Genomic DNA, 23,794 nt, shown 5'->3' on the forward strand with positions numbered 1-23,794 from the left:
AGAAAGAAGCTGTATGTCTTCTTCTTGACTTATTTTATTCTTTCTCTTTCTGTCATATCTCCTTTAATGTTTTTTGTACATTTTTTGCTGATGAAGCCATAACGTCAAAACCGGTTTTTGTTCGTTTTCTACTGTCCAGGTTTCTGGTGAGTACGTGTTCATTGTTATCGTGTTCTTGTTCTTCTCACCTGCAGTCCATTGTTCCCAGGTATAATAATAATAATAATAATAATATGCCGGGAGATTTATAGAGCGCTTGACGTTCTCTAAGCGCTTTACAATGAATTGGTGAGAGGTCAAGGCAGGTGAGGTAGCCCGCACGTTGAACATCTCTCATGCTGGGTATTTTCGTGTTTCTATAACCCACCGAACTCTGACATGGATTACAGGATCTTTACCGTGCGCACTTGGTCTTGTGCTTGCGTGTACACACGAAGGGGGTTAAGTCACTAGCAGGTCTGCACATAGGTTGACCTGGGAGATCGAAAAAATCTCCACTTTTAACTCACCAGGCAGCAGCGACCGGGACTCGAACACACGACCCTCCGACGTCTTACCACCACGCCACTGCGCAATTCTCCTCCAAGGATATCCGAGAAAAGCTACACATTTCCGAGAATTAGTTTTTTCTCTTTCGAGAAAAAAAAACTTCGAGGAAATAAACTTGACAATATGCCTAGTACAATGTATGACCAATGTCCTCCATAAAACCGTCCCTTCATTCAGTGAGATTCCTAAATTTATTAGAACATTATGTTTATGTTTACATGTGTGGGAAAGAGTAAGTGTGTTCAAATAAGGCACAAAAAAAAATTGTCTGTTTAGGGTAACCCGACCGACCCTGTGTTTTTGGCGCCGACCCTAAAACTTTTTTCTCAATTTCTACTTACCTCATTTTTCAAAAACCATATTTTTGCTATTTCAGAACGGAATATAGTCATGTTGCATATCAAATGAAAGGATTTTCAATGTCTGAGTTATTTAGACCATTTACGATGCTCTATAACAATTATTTCAATGAACACTTTCATTTGGATTCTTAAAAAAAAAAATAAAAAAAAATAAAAAGTTGCCGACCGACCGACCCTAATTTTTTGGGGCATGTTACCCTAAACAGAACATTTGTTTTTTTTTGCCTAATAGATACCAATGCAGTTAAAGGATTGCAATGATCGTTGGTTACTGGCAATATAATACCAACATGTATTAAATTTGGTTGAGTTGTTTTTCTGTGTAAAATTCATGAAACTCCTCCCAGAATGCGCCAGATTGCAATGATTATAATCTAGATTTTTTTAAAAAAATCCGGTTTTCAAAGATTTTTCTTTCAATCAATTCCCTTGCCTGGTTCTTATTCACTCGTGACATTCAGGGCCGGACTAGGCTAAGAGGAGGAGGGGGGAGGGGGGTGCCAGTGGTGGTCCACCGTCTCTGGCCTACATCTGCCTGTCGACAAACTCGATCACGCTTGGCCCAGAAATGGCCAAATCTCAATATTTTAACTCGCCAAACGGACGAGTAACTTCAAAAAAGTTACTAGCCCGCCTGAAATAAAATGTCGCCGGCCCGGTCAGTGTCACGAACTGAAACCTCTGCTGAACAATCCTTCTCATTGCGGTCAACTGATGCGCATGCGCCAATCTTGGGCTTAAAAAATGCGACCCTTTGACTGAACGAACCACGGTGTACCATGTTAACTAGGCATAACCTCTCGTGTAGACGATTACATACCCTGACAGGTCTCGCCGGGCTTTTACATCAATCAATCAATCAATGAGGCTTATATCGCGCATATTCCGTGGGTACAGTTCTAGGCGCTCTGCAGTGATGCCGTGTGAGATGAAATTTTATACGGCCAGTAATTGCAGCCATTTCGGCGCATATTTACCTTTCACGGCCTATTATTCCAAGTCACACGGGTATAGGTAGACAATTATTAACTGTGCCTCAGCAATTTTGCCAGGAAAGACCCTTTTGTCAATCGTGGGACTCTGAAATAAATTTCCGCCGAACCTGGGAACGAACTCACGCTGACAGCGGCCAACTGAATATAAATCCAGCGCGCTACCAACTGAGCTATATCCCCGCCCCAAGCATAAGCATATCCTTCCTGTTGGACATATTCGAAACTCAAAAGCCTGTCTGCGTTCTGTGCAAAGATGGATTGTTTTATTTGTTTGTTTATTCATTTATTTAAGTTAAATATTTTATTTTTGTTTATTTTCTTGTGTATGTGAGTTTGTGTTCCCGGTGTCAGTCCTGTCCTAATTAGTGCGTGCGTGCGTGCGTGTGTGTGTGTGAGTGCGTTCGCGTGTGTGTGTGTGTGTGTGTGTATATATGTGTGAACGCGTGTGTGTGTGTACGCGCGTTCGTTCGAATGTGTTGCTTGGTGGAAGGAGGGTATACGCACAAACAATGATTCAGCGTGTTTCTTTACGACAGGTGCCGATCCAGTGGCGAAGAGAAATCATGTTCCCGAGTCCAATGGATGTGGGTCGTTCGGCGTACAGGTAGGAATGAACCGACATCTGTTGCTTCCTCGCTATGTTTGTTCTGCATTTAAATGTCTTTGCTGACATATGCTTTTGTTTTTGGTAACGGTTAGCGAATAACTGTGGAGAATAATGGATGATTGATTTAATTTGCCCCAAACACACTCTAGCTAGCTTTTTTTCCTCCTAGTTTGCTCGTGTAGGAGAAAACTATGTCAAACGTACTAGGTGTTACCATTTACAATGAATAACCCTTACTTTCAACATTTTACTTGATTGTACCTTTTCACTAGGCGCAGATGCACTTAAATAGTAACAAAAAATACCCTGCACTGAATATTATAACGTATTGATAGGTTGTTTAGGGATATTAATATAATATATTCACCAAAGAAGGGGCTGCTGTTTCAGCTGGATACGTCTCGCGTATTTCGAGAAGTTTTTCTTGGTGACTTCCACACATTAGCAGTAGAACATTAATCGTAAGGCCATCTCCAGGATGTGCATGTATAGGTGTCGTATATCATTAATGTTATCGCGTTAGTGTGTGTTGCAGCTGGATACGTCTCGCGTGTTTCGAGAACACAGTTTTTCTCGGTGACTTCCTCACATCAGCAGTAGAAAATTAATCGTAAGGTCATCTCCAGGATGTGCATGTATAGGTGTTGTATATCATTAATGCTATGTGTATGATATACTAATATATCACGCAAATGTGTGTTTCAGCTGGATACGTCTCGCTTGCCGGGTATAGCCAAGTGCTGTGACAGACACGACGTGTGCTATCACACGTGCAACAAAGGAAAAGAACACTGTGATGACCTCTTCAAGGCCTGTCTGATAAACATGTGCAAAGCCTTCAGTGAATTTGTCTCAGAAGGTGTATACGACGGTAAGAAAGCTTTTGTGTTTGTCTGGCTAGCTGGCTGTCTTTCCTTTCGACTGTCAGTCTGTTTGTGTGTGTATGTGTGTGTGCGTGCGTGCGTGAATGTACCGGTTCGTGCGTGCGCGCACGCGTGTGAATGTGCGTGCATGTGTGTATGTATATTTATATATGTGTGTGTGTGTGTGTGTGTGTGTGTGTGTGTGTTTATGTTTGTTTGCGTGAGTGTGCCGGGTATATGTATGCGTGTATATGTATGTATGCGTGCGTGCGAGACTGCGTGCATGTATGTGTGTGTGTGTGTGCGTCTGTGTGTGCGTCTGTGTGTGCGTGTGCGCGCGCGCGTGTGTCTGTTCCTGCGTGCGAATACGCGCGCCGCTTGTGGTTCTGTGTTTGCATGCAAGTAAACTTAACACACGCTGAGACTCTCTTCGACCATATTTCCAGAAAACAAAAAGAAATCGTTTTATTTTATTTTTTTCAGGATGCAAATCCGCTGCAGACGTCATGTATGTAGGAACACTGGCTGTGGGGTGTGCACCCTACGTAGACTCACAGAGAGACGCCTGTGTCTGCCCCAGAAACATCGATGAATTATGACCGCTGTTGCTGCACCTACACTTTGATCTTTTTCCTACTTTTCTTTTCGTTATTTCTGATATAAGCATCGTTTCACGGTAGTGTTTTGCTGTGTGTTTTTACCCCAAATCAACATCGTTCAACTGTAATGTTTTGATTGGCTTTGACCGAAATCAGCGTCGTTTCACTGTATAATGTTTTGTTGGGTTATGTCCGAAAGTCAGCATCGTTTCGTTGAATTGTATAATGTTTAGTTGCGTTATGTCCGAAAGTCAGCATCGTTTCGTTGTATAATGTTTTGTTGCGTTATGTCCGAAAGTCAGCATCGTTTCGTTGTATAATGTTTTGTTGGGTTATGTCCGAAAGTCAGCATCGTTTCGTTGTATAATGTTTTGTTGGGTTATGTCCGAAAGTCAGCATCGTTTCGTTGTATAATGTTTTGTTGGGTTATGTCCGAAAGTCAGCATCGTTTCGTTGTAAAATGTTTTGTTGGGTTATGTCCGAAAGTCAGCATCGTTTCGTTGTATAATGTTTTGTTGGGTTATGTCTGAAAGTCAGCATCATTTTGTTGTATAATGTTTTGTTGGGTTATGTCCGAAATCAGCATCGTTTCGTTGTATATAAATGTGTTGTTGGGTTATGTCCGAAATCAACATTCGAAGCTTCAGAAACGTCCAACGCAGCGTCAGAGAGCGCCCTGGAAGAGTCCGAAATATGAGTAGCATAAATAGAAAGAAGATATTTGGAGGAGAAAACCCATTCAGCTGAAGAAGAAGAGACATTGTTGAACAGTGAAAAGGGAGTTTTGATAAGAATTAGAGAATATAAAATGAAAGGTGTCCTTTTAAGATCCAGAGCAAGACGGGTAGCCGAGGATGAAAAAATAACAGAGTATGTTTGTGGCCTTGAGAAACGCAATTTTGTGCATAAAAGAATGAATAATTTGATTTTAGACGATGGTAAGGAACTAAATGATGAGAAAGATATAATTACAGAAGTAAAACGTTTTTATGAAAAGTTATATACAAAAAGACGCTTACAGGAGTGTGAAATATTAAACATGCCAGTATTGACGCCACAAGAAAGAGATTCATTAGAAGGTGAAATATTACTGGAAGAAGCAGCACATGGTTTGGAAAAATATGAGTAAAAATAATAGTCCAGGTTCAGATGGATTTCCAGCTGAGGCTTTTTTCAGGGGTTTTGGAAACAGTTAGGTGATTTTATAGTGAGGTCTCTAGGATTTAGATTTGAGGAACTTTCGGCAACACAAAAGGAAGGTGTTATTATATGTATACCAAAATAAAGACAAACATTTATTAAAAACGTGGAGACCTATTTCACTCCTCAATGTTTGAACAATGAGTTTGTGAGTGAGGGAGTGGGTGAGTAAATGAGTTTGTGAATTAGTGAGTGAATGTGTGGGTGAGGGAGAGATGGAGAGATGGCGAATGAGTGATGGAGTAAGTGAATGAGAGAGAGTTGGTGATTGAGTGAGTGGTGAGTGAATGAGTGAGTGAGTGTGTGGGTGAGTGAACGACACTGTAATGGACATGACGAGGTGGAGTCGTATAAAGCATTGTCTTTTCTTGTTGTATAATTTTTTTTTTAAATTATTTATATTTAATGCAGTCTGTTCTAAAACAGCAACAAAAGGAAGAAAAAGACATACTTACTGGCCTTACACACGTCAACTTCATCAAGAATGGTCTCAGCTCATATCTGTACTTGCCATCATGGCTCCGAGTTGACACTGAAACCGACAGTGCGGACACGTGAATTTCCAGTAACACTGACTATCTAATAACTTCCCACAAGCACACACCCTGGTTGAAGGATTAATCGCTGAAGTATTATCAAAACGAAAGTTAGGCCAACAAACAAACAAATAAAATACACAATAACATGTCATGGGCCAAACATTTAAGAGTTTGGTGCAGACAACTGGTTGTATTGGGTGTCTGAAGGGGGGTGGCTAGCACCTTTGTTATCCAGAGAGTATATCATGTCGCCTTTCCTCTTCCTCCTGGTCATTGACTGGATCATGAAGACCACCACAGCAGGCAGGAACAACGGTATACAGTGGACACAGCTGGACGATCTCGACTTCGCTGACGACCTGGCGCTCCTCTCGCACAACTTCAACCAGATGCAAGACAAGACCACTCGCATGGCAGCAACATCAGCCAAGACAGGGCTCGGGATCAACAAGAGGAAAACAGAACTCCTGAAGATCAACACCACTGCCAACACGCCAGTCACAGTAGGTGGAGAGCCAATCCGAGAGGTCGAATCTTTTGTATACCTGGGAAGTGTGATCGATAGGCAAGGGGGCACTGACAGAGACGTCGCCGCCAGGACCGGGAAGGCACGAGCAGCCTACATCATGTTGAAGAACATCTGGGCCTCTAGAGAGATCAGCATAACCACCAAGCTGCGCATCTTCAACTCCAACTTGTGTCAAATCGGTTCTACTCTACGGCTCTGAGACGTGGAGAATGACCAAGGTGACACAGCAGAAGATTCAGACTTTCATTAACACCTGTCTGAGGCGCATCTTCAAGATCAGATGGACAGACAAGATCTGCAACGAAGAGCTGTGGCAAAGGGCGGGCCAAGAGCCCGTTAACAGCCAGATTCTGAGGAGAAAATGGGGCCGGACATTGGACACACCCTTAGGAAACCAACATCCAGCATCACCCGCCACTGAGGCTCTCACCTTGGATTCCGCAGGGGAAAAGAAAGAGAGGGAGGCCAAGAAACAGCTGGAGGCGGGACACAGAGGCAGAACTGAAACAGCTGGGCAGAAGCGGAGAGAACAGCCCAGAACAGGGTGCGATGGAGAAATGTCGTCAATGGCCTGCCTATGCTCCGCTGGGGGCAAAGGGCCTAAGTAAAAAGTAAGTAATATTACGAGGGGCATTTTTTCATACCCAGCGGGAAGAACCGTCAAGGCATCCACTCAGACCTGAGATGACGACATCGAACGCCTTTCCGGAGAGCTAACAGGTTATCATCTTCACAGGCTGCAGACCGTCTGGTCTCTGCCGGTGTCACGATTTCATCTTTCAATAAGTCAACTTTCACGCTCAGTTAATTCTTGCGTGAAACAGACGACACAAGCCTCAAACTCAATACTCTAATTTCCCTCCTTTATCATTGTATTAACTTCGTTACAAGCACCAGTTTGTGGTGCAATTCTACCAAGACACATAAAGACACACAAGGAGTGCACCATTTTCTACAAAGTTTTCGTCAAAACTGCTGATGTTTTGCTCAAAATGCACAAATACTTTTTGTTCAAGCCGGAGACTCACAGTAGTCTACGGGAAACAACTCCTTCGTGACCAGACTATAAGGGAGCTCACTCCAGTGCTCTGTGTCGATTGGGTGTTTGTGAAACCCGAAATCCATGACGTTTTTCGCAGTTGACTTGCTAACACTTCCATCCGAGTCTCACAATCAACACAGCTGGAGACTTAGTATCCCGTCTCAGGTGAACACACATTATTGACACATCGATCGATAGAAGGCTGTGAACATCCTGCGGCTATTCAATACACGCTTGTGTTTTGTGCAAGTGGCTTTTGTGCATCAGTGGTCTTGTGATTCTGACGACGACAAACGTGCCTTCTCGAAATCAGTTCGTCCACGCTGTGTGACAAAACGTGTTGTGTGAATGTGTCAACTTCGTGTATGTTCACGACGTGTTTGACATCATGTCGTAAAGCTTTCAATGGGTTAGCGTGGAATTATGTTGTTAGGGCGCGTTGAGGTAAGCTTTCTTTGTTTTTAGATCATACTTATAATGCTGTGTGCGTGTGACTCAGATTGTGTATTTACTAAAAAATCGGAAGAATACTCTTCCTTTTTCTTGAAAATGAAATTGACACTTTCTGATTGTCCTAACTAGTAACTGCGTTACAACTTACAGACACTTGTTGTTGTGATAGCTGTATCATCGTGACGAATGTTATCAGTGGCTTTGTGTTCAATGAGTATGGTGTCCACAGAACATTGGTTTATAGACCAGTGACTAAACATGTTCACAATAACATGTTGGGGTCTGGTAAGGGGGCTTCTTTTGAATAATTGCTAATGTAATACCTATACAGGGCAACTATTTTCACTGGGAAAAGTATAACAACAACTACAGGCAATGCTAAAACCAGTAAACTTATGAGGGATCAAGGCTAAAACCAGTAGATTGAAACAGACAAAAAACAAATTTAAATCAACAGAAGTGACTGAGGGTGTTTAACGCTTTAATTGGCCTGGCAGTGTCTGACTGTCGATCTCCCTCTCGCGAACCCGGCCATCTCGGAACGGACACTTGACAATGATATCTAGATATGTGACGGCCATATCTGTTTTTCTGTTTTTGTCCACCTCCTGCAACTACGAGTGCAATTAAGGTTCGAACATTTTTAATTTTATCTTCAGAATTTTTGTAGTGGAACTTGGCTAGGATATAATTTTAAAGTTTGAAATTACCATTTCCCAGGAGGAAATTAAGAGTTTAATTAAGTACTTTAATTGCAGCCATGGCTGTTTCAGGATGGCTAGGTCAATTCCCGATGGCAATGATAATGTTAATCTAGAATCATAAAGTGTATGCAGATCTACATGTATGATACAAATTGTTAGAGGGGTCAATATGTGATTTGGTCATGAAAACAAAATACATGTGACATACATGCTTATTTATGTGTGGGATAACCTGCTCAACTAATCACATACATGAATAAACCTATCACACTCACACCTGCTCATTATCAAATGCACATGTGCATGCGCACAAACAGTGAAACGCACACTGACTTTGTAATGTATGTCATTGTCAAGTAGGCTGCATTATATATATTTATATTGAACAACACAGCTGTGCTGAGTCCTTTAAGTACACAAGCAAAAATGAGGAACCCAAATAAAAGTTAAAACAGATTAAGAAAAGCTTTGAGTTTGACAAATGTGGAAAACTTTAATATGAACATAGCTGTTTACAGTAAATTACACATGGTTGACAGGTTGTGAAATTTGTACATAGGTCCGTGTGTATTAACTTTAACCATGCTTCCTGGGTCGTAGACGACCCAGAGTCTCACAAAAGTGTCTATTGGGAGTTCTTAATAGAGACTTCATGTAATCCTCAAACACCATAGAACTTCCCTATCAACCAATTTTTCAAGGATTTTCTTTGTAAACAAACGAATAAACAATGAAGTCATTTGAACTACACAGTTTGGATGTTGTAGAATCGTAAACGACCCATAACATTTTATTTTGAATTGAAGAAGGCATTTTAAGGTGTTTATCTCTATTCAGATGGCCGCGGTCGTGTACGACTCATGCTCTGCAAATAGGCAGTAAAGAGTTTATCCCTATTCGGATGGTGTGGGTTGTGTACGACTGATACTTTTGACGTTGAATCCTTCTTTAGAAAGTATTGGTCATACACGATCCACATCATCCAGACTGTGTCATCAGGGAACATACATGTGAATGCACACACACTCATGACTATACAAACAGTGAAACATGCATAACGATGTAATCATGTATACACTTTGCTAGACCACCAACTGAACATATAATTTATATAAAGCAACATATTCCTAGGTGTTTGGAATTTAGATCATTGCTGATCTCTCTGTAAACTGTTTGCACTCGTTCAGTCTATAGTTCATGAAGCTGTAATTCCGGCAAGACTAGAAATTAAGATGTATATCATGTATTTTAACCTTCTTGATACTGATACATACATGTACATGCAGTGATAATGACTGAGACTTCAAATTTTGCTCCTGTTCCGTACGTGTTTCTGAAGGCTGAAACTGCATTCACGTACGTTACAGGAAAGAAAGGAGGCAAGAAAGCTCAGATTAAAGAAACAGACCTGTTTACACTACACATTGAGCGTAGTAAACTACGAATTTGAATAATATACTACGCAACTACGCAAGTCTGTCGTTTTCTACGCAAACAGTATTTATAAAAATAAAAAAAAATTTATTTTTTTTTTTTTTTTTCTTTTTCGTCTTTACACCTGTTCCTTGTCCCGTTGTGCTCTCACACCGCCCCCGTCCCTGCACGCAAACGGTATTGTTTCGGCTACGCATATCACAATCCGTAATTTTCTTCATCTCCCTTGACCGATCCATTTTCCAATCCTTGTTTTCGGCCAGCAGTCGTTTGCTGCGTGCAGTGCGTAAAGCGCCCACGGGCGTTGCGTTGTAGCTTGTTAATGCCGAATAGGCTTCTCCAAGCAAATGCCGGGCACAACTGAAAGCGTTACTGCCAAACCATGCGGGCGTTTCGACCCAATGGCTGAACGCAGAGCACACGAAAGTGAAGATGAGAACTGTGAAGAAAATGACTCCGAAAGGCCACCGACCAAAAAGAAAAAGACGAGCAATGCGCCGAACCAAGTCTTTCTGCCAAAATATCATCAGGACTACCCATGCCTTGTCTCTTCGCGGAAAGGAAAACATCATGCTCATTGCACTGTCTGCAATTCCCATTTTTCCGTCAGTCAATCAATACATGTGGTAAAAAGTAGCAATCATTGTTCTTGTTGTTGTGATAGGTCGACGAGAAATTCTACACATTCAATTACAAAACTACACATTTGCCTCATTTTGCTCCCAGAAAATACACATGCAATGTTTTAGGGGTAAACAGGTCTGAAGAAAATAAGACACAAAAGCACCCCCGATTGCATTCATGAGCAGTTCAAAAAGACAAGTTCAGCAGTTTGAACTGCTGAACTTTCCTTTTTTTTCTTACAGGAAATCAAGTAGAGATTGAGGCTTTGTGGTTCGCGCTGGTCAGTGTAAAGAAATTGATTTTCCAGTACCTCTCTTCCTTTTTATCCCCCCCCTCCCCTCACCCCTTCCAAATAACTTCCTGTCTGTGATTGTGAGTATCTTGGTCTGATTGGCAGAAGCTCACATGGGAGCCAGCATCTAACAAGTTAGGAGACAGGAGTGAGGCGGAGGGTGCGGCGGAGGACCTTATCGCCTCTACCTTGAGTCCAAGTGTCAGCCTTGGAGTTGACGAAAAGAGAGTGACCTGGCGGTTGTGATCCATGGACATCATGCAGTGTAGGCGTTCAAGTCCATGCAGCATCCGGTTGGCAGTGGTGTTGGTGTTGGTGATGCTGTGGGGAGTGTCAGTGTCAACAGGTAAGTTTTCTTTACGAGTGACCATTACGAATGAATGCGTTACGTTTAATTCTGTCTGAAACAATATTGACCACTACGAATGAATGCATTAAGTTTAATTCTGTCTGAAACAATATTGACCACTACAAATGAATGCGTTAAGTTTAATTCTGTCTGAAACAATATTGACCACTACAAATGAATGCGTTAAGTTTAATTCTGTCTGTGACTATATATCGACCACTACAAATGAATGCATTAAGTTTAATTCTGCCTGAAACATTAGTGACAAAACAAGTGGACCACTATAAATTAGTGCATTAATTAAGTCCTGTCTGAACAAACAAGTTATTGCTGCAAATGGATGCATTAAGTTCTGATTAACTACTGATTCAATCAGTGATTGCTACAATTAGGGAGGCAATCAGTATGAACTCGCTTTTAAGGAATGCTACAAGTTCTGCCTGTAAGTGACCGCTACACATGGGTGCATGCATTAAGTTCTGTGTACAGTTTAAATAAGCCCACGTCCGGTTTCCGTGTGGACTTTTCTTGCGAACTAATTGGTTCTTGTACTACTTATTAGTGATTGTTCCAAAAGTTATATCGCTGACATTTTGTATTTTGGGTCGCAAGAATAGTCTGTTGCTGATGTGATTCTAATTTAAGAGTTCAGGCAGCACGAAAACTCCTGTGTTTGCAGAACCATTAGTGTTTGAAACCAAGTTATGGGAAAAATGGCCATTATACACATAAACGCCCTGAATCACTGGGGCAAAACATGGAGTGCACATGGTAGTTGTAGCCCAGAAACGTACAAAAAGTTAAATGTCTAAGTGGTGATAACCGAGACAAGATAAAATTCACTAGAAAGTTGTGTCCAGATGTATGGAGCTGTCATCAATAAAATTAGTTTGACAATGACAGTGATTTAGCTAATTGGCTTGAAGAGGATAGAAAGGGGTTTGTAAACTAGGGGAGGCATTGTCAAGCACACAAAAGTTAGATGACAATGGAACACATAATTTTTTATAATTTTGTAGATTAATAATATTATAAGTAGCACCAACCTTTCTCTTCACTAAACTCACCATGAGGAACATACAACAAAATATCAAGAAATCAAACAAACAAGAGACAAAAGCAAGCAAAAACACAGACATTGTAAAGTACAGTGGAACACCCCCCCCCCCCCCCCCCCCCCCTTTAAAGGTCCTTGTCTACATTTTGTATACCGAAATCGCCATTTGACTATTAAAATGTAGAGTCTATTATCTACAAAATATCAACAATACACCCCCTTTCGATCAGGAAAGACGAAGCCAGTGTAGCCGTTTGAAAATTCATTGTAGTATTCCAGCGTAGTACTCATAGTAGGATATCCTTATTTGGAAAATGCCAAGTGCAAAACTCCTCTCAAATCCCGTGCATTTCGTGCGTTTATAAAAAAGCGTGGACAGCGCTCCAGTGTCAAACTTGTTTGGGCGTGGCTATAAGCATAGTGACATGAATTTGATTGGTCAGTATTTTTAGGCAAAGCACATGTTCTCAGCAAACAGAAAACAAAATATTGGAAGTGTGAGTCACGCTACCCAAAATTAAAATTGTTTTTCATATATTTTTTTTTCTATAATTTTTTTCCCCATGGTTCATTCATCATTTGATTTAATTTTGTATCGAAATCTAACCATAAGATTATTGAAAAAAAGCAAAAATGTAGACGACCACCAGACCTTGTTTTCAAGACTTTCTGTTCATAACCTCTGTAAAACTACCCCCATTTTGAGACTCCCTCCTTTTTAAGACCTGATTTTGTCAGATTTTTGGAGGTCTTAAAAGGGGGGTTCCACTGTAATAAACTGCTGAGTAGCTAAACGAGTATTTGCTGCTGACTAAAGGAAGGGTTGTGCTTTTCCTTGGGGTGTTACATGTCTATCCAATTAGCTCAATCAGCACAATGGACAGATCTGAAGCAGATGGGTAGATTGCCAGTTAACCTTCCCACATCTACACACTGTGCTAAACACCATTATGTCTTTACACAATGGATGGTTTTGAGTTACACACAGCAGTGATGGAAGCTGTTCAGTTTAGAGCAGGATTTTCCTGCTACAGTGGAACCCTAATTTGAGAAAATCAGGCAAAACGGAGGGTAATAAAATATAGTTTATAAATGCAGCAGCAAAAAGAAAGAGGGGCATTTTTCTCGGACTTGCATGGCAGATGCCAGACAGTAACATCGAGACAGCAAAGAATAGACAACAGTCCTTCACCCTAACCACTGCCACCTTTCACTTAATTTGGTCTCAAGACTGAGGAGGGGGTCTTACAGTTAGAATGGGGCTAACATTTACAGAGGTACTGAACAGAAAATCTATAAAAAAAACAAAACAACAACAACTAACCCAAGGTCTTGAAAGAGATGTAGCTCAGTCGGTATCCAGTTGGCCGCTGTCAGCGTGAGTTCGTCCCCACGTTCGGCGAGAGATTTATTTCTTCGAGTCAACTTTGTGTGCAGGCTCTCCTCGGTGTCCGAACACCCCCGTGTGTACACGCAAGCACAAGACCAAGTGCGCACGAAAAAGATCCTGTAATCCATGTCAGAGCTCGATGGGTTGTAGAAACTAGAAAATACCCAGCATGCTTCCTCCGAAAACGGCGTATGGCTGCCTAAATGGCGGGGTAAAAAACGGTCATACATGTAAAATTTCACTCGTGCAAAAAAAACCCCCACGAGTGTACGTGGGAGTTTCAGCCCACGAACGCAGAAGAAGAAGAAGAAAGAAAGAGATCAGGTTGTCTTCAGTTGGGGCAGGGGGGGGTTCCACTGTATAGGGTAGAAGGTGAAGTTCATCCACATTAGTACAAGACAGCTGACGTGGACTGTTATTGTTAAAGTTATTTCAGGTCAAGGAAGAACATATATGATGCTTGAGGAAAGTGCTGGCTCGTTTGTTGTTACTGCAATATTATTAGTGACATTCATTTGTGGACATTGTAATACTTCTTCTTCTTCGTTCATGGGCTTAGACTCCCATGTTCACTCATAGTTTTAGCATGTATGTGTGACACACTCACTCACTCACTCACTCACTCACTCACTCACACACACACACACACACACACACACACACACACACACACACACACACACACACACACACACAGAGGTCGCTGAAGGTCAGTTATTTTGGACGACATAAGCAAATTCCCATACATGTATAGAGTCATTAGCATCAAAGGTCAATTTTGCTGGCCTTAGGCTTAAGGCTGACTGACCAAAATAGTGACCAGTCCAAGGCCAGAAATCCGCAAAACGTGGTGGTCTGCCCTTTACGTTTGCAGCGGTCAGTTGATAGATGTTGAACACTATGCACGCTTTTGCGGCGGTCAGTTTTGCCAGTTGGTGAACTTTAAAACATCTGTTTTCACCGGTTAATTGGTATATGTTGACCTTTTTGCATTCTTTTTTGGCGGTCAGTTGTTAGATGTTGAACTTTATGCATCCTTTTGCAGCGATCAGTTGGTTCAACACAATTTATGTAGCGGTCACTTACAGGCAGAACTTTATGAACCCCTTTGCGGTGCAGATTTTGCGACTCCCTAATTGTAGCAGTCAGTTACTATTTATATATAGTTAATCAGAACTATGTGCAACCATTTGCAGTAATAACTTGACTTAGTGCAGACAGGAATGTCACACGCTTTCCTTCTTTGCCACTACTAAAGCAAACGTGTGCAAGATTGTATGTTACACGCTTTGGGGCATGTGCAAGAACGGATTCAAACTCGAAATCGTCCCTCCAAAAGCCCCAAAATGCACACACGACTTTTATTTCTCCTGCTGTTGTCGTGTCTTCTCTTTACAAATTCTTCAACGCTGAGAATACTGAAAACGGCATCCCAGACTACAGTACTGTTTCCATACGCGAGTTTAGCTTCCCTTGGAAAGTGGCTCGCTCAGGAGGCCTGTTAGTCTGAAACTAGAAGGACAGAGTTCTGAACATAGATGACAAAGACCCCGGAAAGAACAAACATTTCGCGGATGCAGACACAGAAAGACGTCATGAAGAATGGAATGCTTCAAAAGATACAGATTGTGACGATGACTGTGACGTCATTCACATATACCGAGACGTCATTCATAGTTGTTCGTTCACTTTCGTCAAAAAAGTAGATCTCTCCACAATGGCTGCTCCTGTGTTTAGGTTTATCAAGCGTGAGTACGCAAAACGTGTTTGTTCTCTCCTCTGTTGAAGCTGTGAGACATAATCGCCATTACGAGCTAGTCGTGTGACAGAGAGTGTTCTTGCACACTCGACTGCTGCTGTTTCACTCCGGCTAAAGCCGTCGTGAAACATCTACAGTCTCGTGTGCAAGAAAACTCTCTGTCACACGACTAGCTCGTAATAGCGGGTACTGTTATGGAGTGGTATAGCCCTTATTGCGCCAGATGTTATGGTCCTTTATTGGCCCGTTTCTAGACAATCATAAATGCCTCTACACCACTCTATAAGTTTAGTATTTGTTTGCAGGCTTGAATGTAATCTGAATAGTTGTCCGCTACAGTAGCTTTCAAGGCACAAGCGCACACGCACTCACACACGCAAAAACCTGGTGTTAAATGGATCTTGACACTGCCAAGACTAATTATTATTGTTTACAAAGCTTTTTACATCACAAAATCATTTCCGGGCTTCGACCAGTACCCTAGGCCGACAACACCGCAAGAAACTCTACAGTCCAAGACGCAGACACCTTTTGGCTCAAACAAAGCAGCTTAACAGGTAAGACGAATAGGTATTCTACTGTACGTTACCCTACTGCCATCTTTCGGCTTTCAAGATGTTGGTATGGCTGTAAGTCCTTCAGACGACTGACAAGGGTGCACCAGTCCTCACGACACCGCAACCATTGCTTGACGTAGTCCTTGATCCTTCCAGTTCGTCTCGGCGGCTAACTGTAGAACCCTGCCAGCTCTCCATGCCATGGTCATGTACACCAAGCCGCAGTTGACTGGTTCAGTTCAGCCTCCGGCGATGAAAACCCCCCAGTTGGAACACTGTAAAGTTTATAGTCCATAAGTCAACTTGTCTTTAGTTTCTTTCACTCGCACAATAAAAAATACTCACTCGTCCAACATATTAAGCTGCATGAGCCAATATAATTATTTACACGTTAATTCCTGTTTTCTAAAGCCAAGAAAACGTTACGTAAAACCCTCACATGTTTAAGCAGTGTAGCACAATAGCTTAGGCCTACACAATAACGTTAAACACAGAAACAGTCACTCTTCTCACATACGACAACATGACATGAAAATATAACCGGTTTCAAACATACCTCAAAAGAGTGTAAAGCCAACATTTAGTACAGTCGCCGGCCTGGCATGAATATGAAAATGGAAGATATCATGTAAGCTGATAGGGAAAGTTCGTCAGTCTTCATCCTTCTTCAGTCAGATACCTAAAACAGGAGCCCGTCTGCTAAAGTGTTACGAAAAACATGAGTCGAGCTTGGCTCCTTGACGGCGACTGATTTTACAAAGTCGTTCTTGCTATGACATTGCCAGTGAGCTGTCGCCTGCATTACTTGCACGTGAAAAACCTTGTCAGTTACACAAAGGTTCAACTGCGGTCAACGTGACGGTATGCAGCCTATAACCCTTTCCAATGTCTGACCATCGCTATAGTCTATTCTATTTACAACAATACACAATACCAAAAATACGAGTAAACCGCTTCGTAACATCACCCCCTTTCCTCAAAAGAAAATGAATTGTTGAAAAAACGATGAAATTTTCTGAATCTCGATCAGAGATTATCCAAAAAGTCAAAAGAATTATATACTGGGGTCATGTTCAGAAGCTGTTTAAAAAAAATATCATGAATGAAACTCGAGTAAGACCTTGCAAGAATATGCCAGTCAACACATCAAATCAAAAATCAAATCAAATCTGAGAATGTTACTGGATAAACAGGACAAACAAAACAATCATTCACACCCGTGTAAGCGCACGTGCCTTGAGATAGAAAACAATACTGCTAAAGGGTCAAACAAACAAACACTATTGGGCGCCATTTGTTATGGAGTGGTATAGCCCTTATTGCGCCAGATGTTATGGTCCTTTATTGGCCAGTTTCTAGACAATCATAAATGCCTCTACACCACTCTATAAGTTTAGTATTTGTTTACAGGCTTGAATGTAATCTGAATAGTTGTCCGCTACAGTAGCTTTCAAGGCACAAGCGCACACGCACTCACACACGCAAAAACCTGGTGTTAAATGGATCTTGACACTGCCAAGACTAATTATTATTGTTTACAAAGCTTTTTACATCACAAAATCATTTCCGGGCTTCGACCAGTACCCTAGGCCGACAACACCGCAAGAAACTCTACAGTCCAAGACGCAGACACCTTTTGGCTCAAACAAAGCAGCTTAACAGGTAAGACGAATAGGTATTCTACTGTACGTTACCCTACTGCCATCTTTCGGCTTTCAAGATGTTGGTATGGCTGTAAGTCCTTCAGACGACTGACAAGGGTGCACCAGTCCTCACGACACCGCAACCATTGCTTGACGTAGTCCTTGATCCTTCCAGTTCGTCTCGGCGGCTAACTGTAGAACCCTGCCAGCTCTCCATGCCATGGTCATGTACACCAAGCCGCAGTTGACTGGTTCAGTTCAGCCTCCGGCGATGAAAACCCTCCAGTTGGAACACTGTAAAGTTTATAGTCCATAAGTCAACTTGTCTTTAGTTTCTTTCACTCGCACAATAAAAAATACTCACTCGTCCAACATATTAAGCTGCATGAGCCAATATAATTATTTACACGTTAATTCCTGTTTTCTAAAGCCAAGAAAACGTTACGTAAAACCCTCACATGTTTAAGCAGTGTAGCACAATAGCTTAGGCCTACACAATAACGTTAAACACAGAAACAGTCACTCTTCTCACATACGACAACATGACATGAAAATATAACCGGTTTCAAACATACCTCAAAAGAGTGTAAAGCCAACATTTAGTACAGTCGCCGGCCTGGCATGAATATGAAAATGGAAGATATCATGTAAGCTGATAGGGAAAGTTCGTCAGTCTTCATCCTTCTTCAGTCAGATACCTAAAACAGGAGCCCGTCTGCTAAAGTGTTACGAAAAACATGAGTCGAGCTTGGCTCCTTGACGGCGACTGATTTTACAAAGTCGTTCTTGCTATGACATTGCCAGTGAGCTGTCGCCTGCATTACTTGCACGTGAAAAACCTTGTCAGTTACACAAAGGTTCAACTGCGGTCAACGTGACGGTATGCAGCCTATAGCCCTTTCCAATGTCTGACCATCGCTATAGTCTATTCTATTTACAACAATACACATTACCAAAACTACGAGTAAACCGCTTCGTAACAAGGACTTAATGCATTTATTTGTAGTGGTCACTTGTTTCAGGCAGAACTTAGTGAATCCCTTTGCAGCGCAGTCATTCTGTAGAGACAGAAATTTAATATAGTGGCAGCCTTTTTTTGTTAACTAAAGGCTTTCTTAAATTGAGCCCAAAGTTTGCTTCGCAAAGACGCACATTCTCTGTACCGAAAATTCAGCGCCAAAGCTTCAGGAAGTAGACTTTGCGAAGTCGGCTTTGCCCAATAATTGGCAATTAATATTAGACTTTAACAGCTGAGGCCCCTTATTACCCCCCGCCCCCTTCCTCTGGACCCCAATATTCCTCAGCTCTCCACCTGAGCTGACATTGAGAAAGAGAGGGAGGGGGGGGGGGGGGGGGTTAGAGAAAGATGTGTCATGTGTCAAACACTTTAAAGTGAGCTGGCTTCTTGTAGTTGTACAGAGCTGACAGATGACAGCAGCAATCCTTTCAACTGATTGTTTTATGGCTGATGTATTGGGGTGATAATCGGGGACAAATTGATGCTATTCATGAGCGTGATAACTATATCTGTCAGGGTAACAACAGGTCAAGGAATGATTGCTGACTGTTAGAAATGGCTGACCACAGGCACAGAAATGTTTGTTTACTGAAACTAGTAAAACTAAAAGGGACCGTTGCTCCAATTGATGTGAATGTTGACTGATTTTTCCGATCAGAAGAGTGAATTGCATATATGATATAAATTATATCATTGTGGATGGCTTCTGAGATTATACTTCTAAGAGATCAATACAGACAGGTCTCCACCTAGATTAACAATTAAAATAACAGTCAAGTTTTATCCCCGAGTACGCTAGTACAAAGGCTCAGCAGACTTTAATTGTGTGTCTGTGTGTCTTTCTCCACTTAACAGCTTATTGCTGGGAAACTACTGGGCGCAGTTCGTTCAAAAGTTGATACACTAACTTGATAATAGGTCCGATTGATCGTATTAAAACTTCATAATGTTACCTGGGACCTAAATGCGAAATAAACCACAAAAACGACTTGGCCGTAGGAGGAGTTCACACCGGCGGGGCAACACGCAGCCATTGACCTGATAGAACAGCCGAACGCGTCACACAAAAATATGTCATGACAAAGTTACACGCAAAGCGAAAGAGACTTTGACGTCATTTACTTTTGTTCGGAATTTTCCGTCTGTTCCTAGCTTGTCAGTGAAGACCCGACGTGAGTAAGCTTACCCAAAACGTCTTTGTTCTCTATTCTCATTGCAGCTGTGAAATAATCAGTCTTGTGTCTCGGTCGTGTAGGTACAGAGTTTGCTTCTGCAATCATTGTGTTCGTGTTGATGACGGCTTCATAAGACAAAATAATAAGCGAATCTATCGCGAGGAAGACGTTTATGTACAAATCACCGAACCCAACCCATTTTTTGTGTGCATTTTTCTGAAGAATAAACTGCATGTGGTTAATTTCATTCGTTTAATGCTTGTCGAAACATATCTGATCACAGATGAGGTCGCAGTTTGTTGGTTGAATCTATGAATCGGCCAGAGATAGATCTGCATTTTTGGTCAAAAACCAACATTCACACCACAGACATTCCAAACATTTATATTTATTGAGCGAGCCAGTCTGAAGAGTACTCGTCCAGCGCGAGCGTTTTTTATAGGGCCCACTGTCATATATATTCCTTGCCGACACTTGATGTTTGGAGCGCTCGTTTCAACATGATGCTGACTTTTGGAAGTTCTCTGCTCCCTTCAGCAAAACGTTATTGTCATGTAGGCAGGGTTTAGCCTGGGAAAAAAAGGCAATGGGACATTTGTCCCCCTCAACCAAATTCCGATGGGACATAGTCGAAGGCAAGAAGCGCCAAAGAGGCTTGTACGCGTTTTGACCAAAGATGCAAAATGGTGCAATATGGTGCCATCAGAGAAATAGCTGCTATATCGTGTTATCTCTGTGTGTGTGAGTGTGTGTATGTGTGTGTGGGTGTGTGTGTATGTGTGTTGATCCGATGTAAAGTGTACATTTGGTGGTGCAGTGGTCGTAATCTCAATGCGCCCTTTCACGCACTAAAAGGAATTGTGATGGGACATTTTCAGATTCAATGTCGCAGGGCGCACAGTAGTAAATGAAACCCTGTGTAGGTAAATTTGTGTTGGCACAGATCTGGCAGAACATTTTCTGAAAACAGTACGGATATGGTAACTGATATATATGTATAGTGTACGTGTCCGGGGACCCACTCTTTTCATGCTTAGTGTGTCATCATTGTGACCCCTCAATGAATTTCTAGTACTTTTTTCCAGCTTCTAGCGTGTACAGGACGTAGGGATGCACAGTTTGCGGACCCCTGCTCCTTCCAAGCTTGATAATGTATTGAGGGTCTAGAAAATATTCAATTTTTTTGACAATTAAACGTTCCATAAAATTGCTTTTTTTTAGTCAAGTTTTGACTAAATATTTTAACGTAGCCTGGGGGGAATCGAGACGAGGGTCGTGGTGTATGTGTGTGTGTGTGTGTGTGTCTGTCTGTCTGTGTGTGTGTGTAGAGCGATTCAGACTAAACTACTGGACCGATCTTTATGAAATTTGACATGAGAGTTCCTGGGATTGATATCCCCGAACGTTTTTTTCATTTTTTTGATAAATGTCTTTGATGACGTCATATCCGGCTTTTCGTGAAAGTTGAGGCGGCACTGTCACGCCCTCATTTTTCAACCAAATTGGTTGAAATTTTGGTCAAGTAATCTTCGACGAAGCCCGGACTTCGGTATTGCATTTCAGCTTGGTGGCTTAAAAATTAATTAATGACTTTGGTCATTAAAAATCTGAAAATTGTAAAAAAAAAATAAAAATGTATAAAACGATCCAAATTTACGTTTATCTTATTCTCCATCATTTGCTGATTCCAAAAACATATAAATATGTTATATTCGGATTAAAAACAAGCTCTGAAAATTAAATATAATTATAAAAATTATTATCAAAATTAAATTGTCCAAATCAATTTAAAAACACTTTCATCTTATTCCTTGTCGGTTCCTGATTCCAAAAACATATAGATATGATATGTTTGGATTAAAAACACGCTCAGAAAGTTAAAACAAAGAGAGGTACAGAAAAGCGTGCTATCCTTCTTAGCGCAACTACTACCCCCGCTCTTCTTGTCAATTTCACGGCCTTTGCCATGAGCGGTGGACTGACGATGCTACGAGTATACGGTCTTGCTGAAAAATGGCAGCTACTTGACTAAATATTGTATTATCGCCTTACGCGACTTGTTTTTAGTGTCTTTGTCGACTGCAGTTTAAAAAAAACCTTCCCCATATATCTTCTGTATAGTTTAATAGATTTGATAACTGCGGTTTAAAGAAACCATTTTTGTTTTGCTTCTTTGTTTAAGTGGATGCTTATAACTTTACTTTCTTGCTTTCTTAGTAATTCTTAGTTGACTAGAATTTGAAGAAACCATTCCCCTGTTTCTTTTTAGTTTAATAGATTTGACGACTGCAGTTTACAGAAACCGTTTTTCTCGCTTCTTTGTTTCAGCGGGTGACATTGACGTCTGCTCGCTGGGCGACTTGAGCGATCAGATCACAGACAACCTCGACCTTTCCGAGATCGTCTATGAGCACAGCATTCCACGCGCTGGCAAGGGGGCGGGTCATTTTACTAAGGTGGCGGAAATCGACAACTGGATAGACTGCGTCGTGGTGTGTTGCGCTGGAGGGTCATGTGACGTGGTGTTCTTCTTCAACCAGACGTGTTACATGATTCAGTGTAATGCCACCGTGCGGAACGGTTGTCAGCCGGTGGGGAAAGCCAATGTGAACGCTACCATGGTGGTCGTGAGAGAGCCGGGTAGGTCATTTTTACATTTAGTCAAGTTTTGACTAAATGTTTTAACATAGAGGGGGAATCGAAACGAGGGTCGTGGTGTATGTGTGTGTGTGTGTATGTGTGCGTGCGTGTGTGTGTGTAGAGCGATTCAGAGTAAACTACTGGACCGATCTTTATGAAATTTGACATGAGAGTTCCTGGGAATGATATCCCCGGACATTTTTTTCTTTTTTTCGATAAATGTCTTTGATGACGTCATATCCGGCTTTTTGTAAAAGTTGAGGCGGCACTGTCACACCCTCATTTTTCAATCAAATTGATTGAAATTTTGGCCAAGCAATCTTCGACGAAGGTCGGACATCGGTATTGCATTTCATCGCTTAAAAATTAATTAATGACTTTGGTCATTACAAATCTGAAAATTGTAAAAAAAAAATTTTTATAAAACGATCCAAATTTACGTTCATCTTATTCTTCATAATTTTCTGATTCCAAAAACATATAAATATGTTATATTTGGATTAAAAACAAGCTCTGAAAATTAAAAATATAAAAATTATGATTAAAATTAAATTTCCGAAATCGTTTCAAAAACTATTTCATCTTATTCCTTGTCGGTTCCTGATTCCAAAAACATATAGATATGATATGTTTGGATTAAAAACACGCTCAGAAAGTTAAAGCGAAAAGAGGTACAGTAAACCGTGCTATGAAGCACAGCACAACCGCTACCGCGCCAAACAGGCTCGTCACTTTCACTGCCTTTTGCACTAGCAGCGGACTATGTTGAGTTACTTTCATTCTGTGAGTTCGACAGCTACTTGACTAAATGTTGTATTTTCGCCTTTACGCGACTTGTTGTTTTGTGTGTGTATGTGTTTCAGCTTTTGATACAGTAACATGTGCTTGTGCTGTTATTTCATTCTTTTCACAATGGAACCCCCCTTGTAATTCAGGTATTTAAAAGCCTAAGGTGGGAGTCTTAAAATGGGTGTCATTTTATTTACAGAGATTATGAACAGAAAATCGGAGAAACAGGGTCTGTAGAGTGCAGTGGCAGTTGGTGTTACATGTACCTTACTTATACATATGTAGTTCGATCAGTCCATCACAATGGACGGGCGCAGTGGCGTGGTGGTAAGACGTCGGCCTCCTAATCGGGAGGTCGTGAGTTCGAATCCCGGTCGCTGCTGCCTGGTGGGTTAAGAGTGGAGATTTTTCCGACCTCCCAGGTCAATTTATGTGCAGACCTGCTAGTGACTTAACCCCCTTTGTGTGTACACGCAAGCACAAGACCAAGTGCGCACGGAAAAGATCCTGTAATCCATGTCGGAGTTCGGTGGGTTATGGAAACAGAAAAATACCCAGCATGCCTACGCAACGAAAGCGGAGTGAAGCTGACTATGCTCTCAGAGTATAGTTTGGTGAACCCAAA

At 41.5% G+C, this 23,794-nt stretch overlaps 3 protein-coding genes and 1 long non-coding RNA gene across 4 annotated transcripts in view; 3 read left to right on the forward strand and 1 right to left on the reverse strand.

Annotated features, from left to right (window-relative positions):
• Positions 1–2,351: 2,351 nt before the first annotated feature.
• Positions 2,352–4,913, forward strand: LOC138980840 (group XIIA secretory phospholipase A2-like; the record flags this gene model as incomplete). Its single annotated transcript, XM_070353721.1, has 3 exons — positions 2,352–2,510; positions 3,219–3,384; positions 3,860–4,913. Coding segments are annotated over 3 exons (441 nt in total), but the record flags the coding sequence as incomplete, so codon positions are not given.
• A 1,046-nt stretch (positions 4,914–5,959) lies between these two features.
• LOC138980841 (uncharacterized) lies at positions 5,960–6,442 on the forward strand. Its single transcript, XM_070353723.1, has one exon. The coding sequence runs from the start codon at positions 5,960–5,962 to the stop codon at positions 6,440–6,442; it is 483 nt and encodes a 160-aa protein (XP_070209824.1).
• Positions 6,443–6,893: 451 nt separating this feature from the next.
• LOC138979735 (dyslexia-associated protein KIAA0319-like protein) overlaps positions 6,894–23,794 on the forward strand; it is a 100,993-nt gene continuing 84,092 nt past the window's right edge. The window contains exons 1-3 of the mRNA XM_070352476.1: positions 6,894–7,729; positions 10,898–11,138; positions 22,069–22,380. Coding sequence (XP_070208577.1) covers positions 11,042–11,138; positions 22,069–22,380 — 409 coding nt within the window. The 5' untranslated portion in view covers positions 6,894–7,729; positions 10,898–11,041. The remainder of the gene's footprint in view (positions 7,730–10,897; positions 11,139–22,068; positions 22,381–23,794) is intronic.
• LOC138979725 (uncharacterized) lies at positions 15,738–18,524 on the reverse strand. Its single transcript, XR_011460113.1, has 2 exons — positions 18,123–18,524; positions 15,738–17,841 (listed from the first exon to the last, which is right to left on the reverse strand). It is a non-coding gene; the product is annotated as an uncharacterized lncRNA (long non-coding RNA).

This window comes from Littorina saxatilis, linkage group LG11 (assembly GCF_037325665.1).
Source record: "Littorina saxatilis isolate snail1 linkage group LG11, US_GU_Lsax_2.0, whole genome shotgun sequence".
In the NCBI taxonomy this organism is placed as follows: domain Eukaryota; kingdom Metazoa; phylum Mollusca; class Gastropoda; order Littorinimorpha; family Littorinidae; genus Littorina; species Littorina saxatilis.